Raw genomic sequence first — 11081 nt, 5'->3', positions numbered from 1 at the left:
GGGACATTTGGGGAACTGGGAACATTTGGAAATTTGGGGACATTTGAGGATTTGGGGACATTTGGGGACGTTTAGGCATTTGGGGATATTTGGAGGTTTGGGGACATTTGGGACACTTGGGGACATTTAGGGATTTGAGGGCATTGGGGACATTTGGGGACATTTGGGGACATTTTTGGGATTCTGGGGACATTTGGGGACTTTGGCGACACTTCAGGATTTGGGGACACTTGGGAATTTGGGGACTTTGAGGATTTGGGGAACATTGGGGACATTTGGGGACATTGGGGACATTGGGAGGATTTAGGGACATTTGGGGACATTTGGAAATTTGGGGACATTTGGGGACTTTTTGGGAGTTTGGGGACATTTGGGGATTTTGGGACATTGGGGATTTTGGAGGATTTGGGGACATTTTGGGATTGGTGACATTTTTGGGGATTTGGGGACATTTTTGGGATTTTGGGACATTTGGGGACATTTGGGGACATTGGGGACATTTGGAAATTTGGGGACATATTTGGGGATTTTGGGACATTAGGGATATTGGAGGGTTTGGGGACATTTTGGGATTGGGGACATTTGGGCGATTTTGGGAACATTTGGGAACATTTGGGAACATTTGGGGACATTTTTGAAATTTGGGGACATTTTTGAAATTTGGGGACATTTGGGGAATTTGAAGATTTGAGGGCATTGGGGACATTTGGGGACATTTGATGATTTGGAGACATTTGGGAACATTTGGAAATTTGGGGAAATTTGAGGATATTTGGGGACATTTTGGGACATTTTTGGGCATTTGGGGGACTTTTTTTGGGGGCTTTTGAGGACATTTTGGGGGCTTTTGAGGACGTTTGGGGACATTTGGGGAAATTTAGAAATTTGGTGACATTTGGGGACATTGGGGACATTTTGGGATTTGGGACATTTTTGGGATTCTGGGGACATTTGGGGACATTTGAGGATTTGGGGACATTTGGAAATTTGGGGACATTTGGGACAATTGGGGATATTAGAGGGTTGGGGACATTTGGGACATCGGGGGATTTGGGGAAATTTTGGGACATTTGGGGATTTTGGGGACATTTGGGGAGATTTGGAAATTTGGGGAAATTTGAGGATATTTGGGGACATTTGGGGACATTTGGGGACATTTGGGGAATTGGGAACCTTTGAGGATTTGGGGACATTTTGGGGACATTTTTGGGATTCTGGGGACATTTGGGATTTTGGGGACATTGGGGATTTGGGGACATTTTGGAAAATTGGGGACATTTGAGGATTTGGAGAACATTTGGAAGTTTGGGGACATTTGGGGACATTTGGGGATTTGGGGACATTTTGGGGATTTTGGGGAGATTTGGAAATTTGGGGACATTTGGCGATTTTGGGACATTTAGGGACATTTTTGGGATTCTGGGGACATTTGGGGAATTGGGAACATTTGGGACATTTGGGACTTTGGGGACATTTGGGAATTTGGGGACATTTTGGGGCATTCGGGCATTTTGGGACATTTGGGGACATTTTGGGATTTGGGGACATTTGGAAGTTTGGGGACATTTTTGGGCTTTTGGGGACATTTGGGGACATTTGAGGATTTGGGGAATTTGGGGACATTTGGGGAATTTGGGGACATTTGGGGACATTTTGGGACATTTGGGGCTTTTGGGACATTTTTGGGCATTTTTGGGGACTTTTTTTTGGGCTTTTGAGGACATTTTGGGGACTTTTGGGGACATTTGAGGACATTTTGGGGACTTTTGAGGACATTTATGGACATTTTGGGGACATTTTGAGGACATTTTGGGGACATTTTGGGGACATTTGGGGACATTTTGGTGACCCACCCCCCACTCTCCCCTCCCCCTCCCCCCCAAAATCACTTCAATCCCAAAAAATTTTGCCGGAAAATTCCAAAGGGTGGGGGAGGGGTTTTGGGATCTCCCCTCCCCCACCCTCTTTATTGGGGTGACAGCTGGGGACAGAGGGGGACAGAGGGGAATTTTGGGGAATTTGGGAATTTTGGGGAATTTGGGAATTTTTTGGAAATTTCTGGGAATTTTTGGGAATTTCTGGGAATTTTTGGGAATTTTTTTTTAATTTTGGGAGAAATTTTGGGGGAATTTTGGGAGTTTTGGGGGAATATTTGGGAATTTTGGGGGAAATTTTGGGGAAAATTGTGGGGAAATTTTGGGGGAAATTTTGGAAAATTTCTGGGGATTTTTGGAATTTTGGGAGAAATTTTGGGAGAAATTTTGAGAATTTTGGGGAATTTGGGGGATTTTTTTGGGGAACTTTTGGCATTTTTGGGAATTTTGGGACAATTTTGGGAGTTTGGGGAATATTTGGGAATTTTGGGAATTTTTACTTTTGGAATTTTTGGGGATTTTGGGGGGATTTGGGGGGAAATTTTGGGGAAATTTTGGGGAATTTTGGGAGTTTGAGGAATTTTGGGAATTTTGGGGAATTTTGGGAAAATTGTGAGAATTTTGGGGATTTTTGGGGAAATTTTGGGGAAATTTTGAGAGTTTTGGGGGAATTTGGGGATTTTTGGAAATTTCTGGGAATTTTGGGGAAATTTTGGGACAAATTTTGGGAATTTTGGGGAATATTTGGGAATTTTGGGGAATTTTGGGGGATTTTTTGGGAATTTTGTTTAATTTTGGGGGATTTTGGTGGAAATTTTGGGAGTTTAGGGAAAATTTTGGAAATTTTAAGGGATTTTTTTAATTTTGGGGGAAATTTTGGGGAATTTTGGAATTTTGGGGAGAAATTTTGGGAAATTTTGAGAGTTTTTGGGGAATTTTTTGGGAATTTTGGGAAAATTTTGGGACAAATTTTTGGGTTTTGGGGAATATTTGGGAATTTTGGGGGAAATTTTGGGGGATTTTTTTTTGAATTTTTTTTAAATTTGGGGGATTTTTGCAGGAATTTTGGGAAATTTGGGAATTTTGGGAAATTTCTGGGAATTTTTGGGAATTTCTGGGGAAACTTTGGGATAAATTTTAGGGAATTTTTGGGAATTTTGGGGGAAATTTTGGGGGATTTTTTCTAATTTTTGGGGATTTTTTTTTGCATTTTGGGGAATTTTGGGAGAAATTTTGGGAATTTTGGGGGAAATTTTGGGAGTTTTGGCAGAATATTTGGGAATTTTTTTGAATTTTGGGGGATTTTTTTGCAATTTGGGGGATTTTTTGGGAATTTTTGGGGAAATTTTGGGGGATTTTTGTGGGAATTTCGGGGATTCTGAGGGAATTTTGGGAAAAATTTTGAATTTTGAGGGATTATTTGGGAATTTTGAGGGAATTTTGGGCCAATTTGGGATGGAATTTTAGAGGAAAATTGGGGAGATTTTAAGGGAATTTTGGGGGATTTTTTGGGAATTTTTGAGGGAATTTGGGATGGAATTTGAGGGGGAATTTTGGGGGATTTTTGGAGGATTTTAAGGGAATTTTGGGGGCAATTTTTGAGCGATTTTGAGGGGATTTTGGGTGGAATTTTAGGGGATTTTGGGTCAAAATTTTGAGGGGATTTTGGGTGGAAATTTTTAATGAAATTTTGGGGAATTTTGGGTGGAATTTTTGAGGGGATTTGGGGAAATTTTAAATGAAATTTTGAGTGGAATTTTGGGGGATTTTAAATGAAGTTTTGGGAGAATTTTAAATGAAATTTTGGGGCATTTTGGGGGATTTTTAATGAAATTTTGTGGGATTTTGGGTGGAAATTTTAGGGAATTTTGAGTGGAATTTCGGAGTGGTTTTAATAGGATTTGAAGGGAATTCTGGGTGCATTTAAGGGAATTTTTGGGTGAATTTTGGGTGAAATTTTAGGCAATTTTTGGATGAATTTTAGGTGGAATTTTGGGTGAATTTTAGGGGAATTTTGAGTGGAATTTTAGGGAATTTGGGGGGAATTTTAGAGCGATTTTAAGGGAATTTTTGGAGGAATTTTAGGGATTTTGACTCAATTTTGAGTGGAATTTTGGGGGAATTTTAGGTGGAATTTTGGGGGAATTTTGGGGGGAATTTTAGGGGAATTTTGAGTAATTTTTAACAGAATTTTAGGGAAATTTGGGTGGATTTTAAGGGAATTTTAGGTGGAATTTTAGAGCAATTTTGAGGGAATTCTCAGTGAATTTTAGCTGGAATTTTAAGGGGAATTTTGAGTGAAATTTTAGGGAATTTTGGGGAATTTCAAGGAACATTTTAAGGAATTTTTTGGGGAATTTTAAGTGAAATTTAGGGAATTTTGGGGAAATTTTAGAGTGATTTTGAGGGAATTTTTGGAGGAATTTTAGGGGAATTTTGAGTATATTTTGAACAGAATTTTAGGGAATTTTGGGTAAATTTTAAAGGAATTTTAGGTGGAATTTTGAGGAAATTTGGGTGGAATTTAAAGGGAATTTTTGGGTGAATTTTGGGTGAAATTTTAAGGGGAATTTTTAGGGAATTTTATAGCGATTATGATGGGATTTGAAGGGAATTTTGGGTGGATTTAAGGGAATTTTTGGGTGAATTTTAGGTGGAATTTTCGTGGAATTTCGAGCAGATTTGGAACAGAATTTTAGGGAATTTTTGGTGGAATTTTAGGGGAATTTTGAGTGAAATTCTAGGGAATTTTGAGGGAATTTTAGGTGAATTTTAAGGTAATTTTAGGTGGAATTTTGAGTAGATTTTGAGTGAAATTTTAGGGATTTTTTGGTGACTTTTAGAGTGATTACAAAGGCATTTGAAGGGAATTTTTCGTGGAATTTTAGGTGGAATTTTAAGGGAATTTTGAGTTGATTTTGAGTGGAATTTTGGGGAATTTTAAAGGAATTTTAGGTGGAATTTCGAGTAGATTTTGAACAGAATTTTAGGCAATTTTGGGTGGAATTTTAGGGGAATTTTGAGTCATTTTTGAACAGAATTTTAGGGAATTTTGGGTGGATTTCAAGGGAATTTTAGGTGGAATTTTAGGGGAATTTTTGAGTAGATTTTGTACAGAATTTTAGGGAATTTTGGGTAGATTTTAAGAGAATTTTTGGTGGAATTTCAGAGCAATTTTGAGGGAATTCTCAGTGAATTTTAGGTGGAATTTTAGGGAATTTTGTGGAATTTCAAGGAACATTTTAAGGAATTTTCGGGGGGAATTTTGAGTGAAATTTCAGGGAATTTCGAGGAATCTCAAAGGAACATTTTCAGGACCTTTTAGGCGATTCTAGGCAGGGATTCCAGGCCAAGCTTCAAGCAGGATTTTTTGGGGATCAAATCCCGATGGAATTCCGCGGGATTTTTTGGGGAATTCAGAGCATCCCCCTGTCGGCCTGGCCGCGGCCGAGCTTCATCCCGCGGATGATGAGGACGGTGCCGGCGGCGATGCCGAAAATGCCGGCGGCCAATCCCAGAGCGCAGAGAGCCGTCGCCGTCGCCTCCGAGGGCGGGGAGAGCAGCTGGGGCTCTGGGGGGGAAAGAGAATTCCGGAAAATTCCATGAGTTTCCGGAAAATTCTGGAAATTTCTGGGAAATTCTGGAAAAATCGGGGAGTTTCTGGGGAAATTCTGGGGAAATTCTGGGGAATTCTAGAGAGTTCTGGGAAGTTCTGGGGAATTCCGGAAAATTCCATGAGTTTCTGGAACATTCTGGAACATTCTGGAAAATTTCTGGGAATTTCTAGTAAATTCTGGGGAATTTCTGCGGAATTCTAGAGTTCTGGAAATTTCTGGGAAATTCTGGGGAATTCTGGAAAATTTTGGGAACATCCAGGAAATTCTGGGGTATTCTGGGAAATTCCAGGAAATATTCTGGGGAAATTCTGGGGAATTCTAGAAAATTCTGGGGAATTCCATGACTATTCCATGAATTTCTGGAAATTTCTAGGAAATTTTGGGGAAATTCTGGAAATTTCTAGGAAATTTCTGGGGAAATTCTGGGGAAATTCTGGGGAAATTCTGGGGAATTCTGGGGAATTCCAGAATATTCTGGGAAGTTCTGGGGAATTCTGGAAATTTCTGGAAAATTGTGGGGAATTCTGGGGAAATTTCTGGGGAAATTTCTGGGGAATTCTAGAAAATTCTGGAAAATTCCATGACTATTCCATGAATTTCTGGAAATTTCTAGGAAATTCTGGGGAAATTCTGGAAATTTCTAGTAAATTTCTGGGGAAATTCTGGGGAATTCTGGGGAATTCCAGAATATTCCAGAAATTTCTGGGGATTTCTGGAAATTTCTGGGAATTTCTAGGAAATTTCTGGGAATTTCTAGGAAATTCTGGGGAATTTCTGGGGAAATTCTGGGAAATGATGGAAAATTCTGGAAAGCTCTATTAAATATTCTGGGAAATTATGGGGAGTTCTGGAAATTTCTGGGGAATTTCTGGGGAAATTCTGGGGAATTCTAGAAAATTCTGGGGAATTCCATGACTATGCCATGAAATTCTGGAAATTTCTAGGAAATTCTGGGGAAATTCTGGAAATTTCTAGGAAATTTCTGGGGAATTTCTGGGGAAATTCTGGGGAATTCTGGGGAATTCTGGAAATTTCTGGAAAATTCTGGAAATTTCTGGGAAATTCTGGAAAATTCTGGAAATTTCTGGGGAATTCTGGGGAAATTTCTGGGGCAATTTCTGGAAAATTCCATGACTATTCCATGAAATTCTGGAAATTTCTGGAAATTTCTGGAAATTTCTAGTAAATTCTGGGGAAATTCTGGGAATTTCTAGGGAATTCTGGGGAAATTCTGGGAAATGATGGAAAATTCTGGAAAGCTCTATTAAATATTCTGGGAAATTATGGGGAATTCTGGAAATTTCTGGAAAAGTCTGGGAAATTCTGGGGAATTTCTGGGGAAATTTCCAGTAAATTCTGGGGAATTCCGGAAAATTCCATGAAATTCTGGAACATTCTGGTAAATTCCAGAAAATTCTGGAAAATTCTGGGAAATTCTGGAAATTTCCAGGAAATTCTGGGGAATTCTGGGGAAATTCTGGGAAATTCTAAAATATTCTGGGAAATTCTGGGGAATTCCGGAAAACTCTGGGAATTTCTGGAAAATTCTGGAAAATTCCATGAGATATTCCAGGAAATTCTGGAAAATTCTGGAAATTTCTGGAAAAATCGGGAAATTCTGGGGAATTTCTGGGAAATTCTGGGGAATTTCTGGGGAATTCTAGAGAGTTCTGGGAAGTTCCGGGGAATTCCGGAAAATTCTGGAAATTTCTGGGGAATTCTGGGGAATTCTAGAAAATTCTGGAAAATTCCATGACTATTCCATGAAATTCTGGAAATTTCTGGAAATTTCTGGAAATTTCTAGTAAATTCTGGGGAATTTCTGGGGAAATTCTGGGGAATTCCATGAAATATTCATGGGAAATTTTGGGAAAATCCAAGGAATTCTGGGGAATTCTGGAACATTCTGGAAAATTCCATGAATATTCCCTGACTATTCCATTAAATTCTGGAAAATTCTGGGAAATTTCTAGTAAATTCCGGGGAATTTCTGGGGAAATTTCTGGGGAAATTCTGGAAAATTCCATGAAATATTCCAGGAAATTTTGGGAAATTTTGGGAAATTCTGGAATGTTCTGGGAAATTATGGAAATTTCTGGGGAAACCCCAAATCCCCCTTTTTTCTCCCCATTTCTCCCTCATTTCCCACCCCAAAAATCCCAAATTTCCACCCATTTCCCATCCCAAAATCCCCTTTTCCCACCCCAAATCCACCCATTTCCACCCCAAATCCCCCTTTTCCCACCAATTCCCACCCCAAATCCCCATTTTTCTCCCCATTTCTCCCTCATTTCCCACCCCAAATCCCCCCAAAACCCCTTTTCCTACCGATTTCCACCCCAAATCCCCTTTTTCCCACCCCAAAATCCCAAATTTCCAACATTTCCCACCCCAAAGCCCCATTTTCCTCCCCATTTCTCCATTCCCACCCCAAATCCCCCAAATCCCCATTTTCCTACCCCAAAATCCCAAATCCCCTTTTCCCACCCCAAAAGCCCACAAGAAACCCCAAATCCCACCCCAAAATCCCAAATTTCCACCCATTTCCCACCCCAAAACCCCCCAAATCCCATCCCAAATGCCCCATTTCCCACCTCCAAAACCCCAGAATCCCCCAAATCCCCTTTTCCCACCCCAAAAAACCCCAAATCCTACCCACTTCCCACCCTTTCCCATCCATTCCCTCCCCAAATCCCCATTTCTCCCCATTCCCACCCCAAAATCCCAAATTCCCACCTTTTTCCCACCCCAAAATCCCAAATCCCATCCCAAAATCCCCCTTTTCCCACCATTTCCACCCCAAATCCACCCATTTCCACCCCAAAATCCCAAATTCCCACCCATTTCCCACCCCAAATCCCCATTTTTCTCCCCATTCCCACCCCATTTCCCACCATTCCCACCCCAAAATCCCAAAATCCCAAATCCCCAAAAATCCCAAATCCCGTCCCAAAATCCCCCTTTTCCCACCATTCCCACCCCAAATCCCCCCATTTCCACCCCAAATCCCCATTTTCCTCCCCATTTTCCCACCATTTCCACCCCAAATATCTTTGTCCATCCCAAATCCCCCTTTTCCCACCATTTCCACCCCAAAACCACCCATTCCCACCCCAAAATCCCAAATCCCCACCCATTTCCCACCCCAAATCCCCATTTTTCTCCCCATTCCCACCCCAAAAACCCCAAATTCCCGTCCCAAATCCCCATTTCCACCCCAAAATCCCCCTTTTCCTCATTCCCACCCCAAATCCCCCATTTCCACCCAAATCCCCATTTTCTCCCCATTTTCCCCCATTTCCCACCCCCAAATCCCCAAAATCCATCCCAAATCCCCATTTCCCACCCCAAAATCCTAAATCCCACCCATTCCCACCCCAAATCCCCATTTCCACCCCAAAATCCCAAATTCCACCCATTTCCCACCCCAAAACCCCCCAAATCCATCCCAAAACCCCATTTCCCACCCCAAAAACCCCCCAAAACCCCAAACCCCACCCCAAAACCCCCAAAAAAAAAACCCCCCAAACCTCACCCCAGTGCATCCTCTGCGGCTCGGCCATGCCCTCGTGCTCCACGTTGCAATCGTAATAATCGCCGGGACTCGGGATGAAGGGCAGGTAGGAGAATTTGCGGAAGGTGAAGTCGGGGCCGGGGTAGAACGGGGTCTCCAGGACCCCCTGGGACAGCGGCACCCCGTTACGGGACCAGGAGACTTTTAGGACCGGCGGCCAGAACTTCTGCACGTAGCAGATGAGGATGTTGGGCTCGTCTTGCTCCGCGGGGTGTTTGGGGAAAATCATCGTTTCGGGGGGAACTTTAAAAAAGCCAGAATTGGGGTTAGTGGGGTTTGGGGTGGGAATTGGGGTGGATTGACCCAAAATTGGGTAAAAACCCAATGGGATTGGGGTGGATGGACCCAAAATTGGGTAAAATCCCACTGGAATTGGGTAAAATCCCACTGGGATTGGGGTGGATGGACCCAAAATTGGGTTAAATCCCAATGGGATTGGGGTGAATTGACCCCAAATTGGGGTGGATCGACCCAAAATTGCCCCAAAATTGGTTAAATCCCACTGGGATTGGGGTGGATTGACCCCAAATTGGGTAAAATCCCACTGGGATGGAGGTGGATTGACCCAAAATTAGGGTGGATTGACCCAAAATTGGGTTAAATCCCATTGGATTTGGGTTTAATCCACCTGGAATTGGGGTTAGTGGGATTTGGGGTAGATCGACCCAAAATTGGGGTGAATTGACCCAAAATTGGAGTGGATTGACCAAAAATTGGGTAAAATCCCATTGGGATTGGGGTGGGAATTGGGTTCAGTGGGATTGGTTGGGATTGGGGTGGAATTGACCCCAAATTGGAATGGAATTGACCCCAAATTGGGTAAAATCCCACTAGGATTTGGGATGAATCGACCCCAAATTGGGTTCAATCTTGGATTTGGGATGAATCGACCCCAAATTGGGTCCAATCCCGCTGGAAATGGTTCACCCCAACCCCGTTACGGGACCAGGAGACTTTTAGGACAGGCGGCCAGAACTTCTGCACGTAGCAGATGAGGATGTTGGGCTCGTCTTGCTCCGCGGGGTGTTTGGGGAAAATCATCGTTTCGGGGGAAACTGCGGGGTGGGAAGTGGGGTTAGTGGGGTTTGGGGTGGGATGGACCTAAATTGACCCGAAATTGGGGTGGATTGACCCCAAATTGGGTAAAATCCCATTGGAATTGGGTAAAATCCCACTGGGATTGGGGTGGATGGACCCAAAATTGGGTAAAATCCCAATGGGATTGGGGTGGGAATTGGGGTTAGTGGGGTTTGGGGTGGGATGGACCTAAATTGACCCAAAATTGACCCAGAATTGGGATGGATTGACCCTAAAATTGGGTAAAATCCCATTGGGATTGGGGTGGATCGACCCAAAATTGGGGTGGATTGACCTAAAATTGGTTAAATCCCATCGGGATTTGGTTAAATCCCACTGGAATTGGGGTTAGTGGGATTTGGGGTGGGAATTGGGGTGGATTGACCCAAAATTGGGGTGGATTTACCCTAAAATTGGGTCAAATCCCACTGGGATTGGAGTGGGAATTCGGTTAGTGGGGATTGGGGTTTGGGGTGGAGCTGAATTGGGTTAAAAACCCCCAAAATTGGGTTAAATCCTACTGGAATTGGGTAAAATCCCACTGGGATTGGGGTGGATTGACCCCAAATTGGGTAAAATCCCAATAGGATTGGGGTGGATTGACCCAAAATTGGGTAAAATCCCACTGGAATTGGGGTGGATTGACCCAAAATTGGGGTGAATTGACCCAAAATTGGGTAAAATCACATTGGAATTGGGTAAAAACCCAATGGGATTGGGGTGGATTGACCCAAAATTGGGGTGAATTGACCTAAAATTGGGTAAAATCCCATTGGAATTGGGTTAAATCCCACTGGGATTGGGGTGGGATGGACTCAAAATTGGAGTGGAATAGGGTTAGTGGGGTTTGGGGTGGGATGGACCTAAATTGACCCAAAATTGACCCAAAATTGGGGTGGATTGACCCTAAATCGGGTTAAATCCCATTGGATTTGGGTT

At 42.6% G+C, this 11081-nt stretch overlaps 2 protein-coding genes and 1 long non-coding RNA gene across 4 annotated transcripts in view; 1 reads left to right on the top strand and 2 right to left on the bottom strand.

The window, feature by feature from the left end:
• LOC146421488 ((3R)-3-hydroxyacyl-CoA dehydrogenase-like) overlaps positions 1–11081 on the bottom strand; it is a 30356-nt gene that overhangs the window by 774 nt on the left and 18501 nt on the right. The gene's annotated exons all lie outside the window — the stretch shown is intronic.
• On the top strand, positions 4058–5037 carry LOC146421492 (uncharacterized). Its single transcript, XR_014848672.1, has 3 exons — positions 4058–4102; positions 4528–4706; positions 4763–5037. It is a non-coding gene; the product is annotated as an uncharacterized LOC146421492 (long non-coding RNA).
• LOC146421491 (H-2 class II histocompatibility antigen, A-U alpha chain-like) lies at positions 5172–9346 on the bottom strand. The gene is made up of 2 exons (XM_085047394.1): positions 9027–9346; positions 5172–5445 (listed from the first exon to the last, which is right to left on the bottom strand). The coding sequence occupies exons 1-2, from the start codon at positions 9292–9294 to the stop codon at positions 5291–5293; spliced, it is 423 nt and encodes a 140-aa protein (XP_084903520.1). The 5' UTR covers positions 9295–9346; the 3' UTR covers positions 5172–5290.

Source organism: Lichenostomus cassidix, unplaced genomic scaffold (assembly GCF_008360975.1).
Source record: "Lichenostomus cassidix isolate B80296 unplaced genomic scaffold, HeHo_3.0 HiC_scaffold_33, whole genome shotgun sequence".
Taxonomy (NCBI): domain Eukaryota; kingdom Metazoa; phylum Chordata; class Aves; order Passeriformes; family Meliphagidae; genus Lichenostomus; species Lichenostomus cassidix.
Note: the sequence above shows the minus strand (reverse complement) of the source record. Positions and strands in the feature narration are given on the sequence as shown.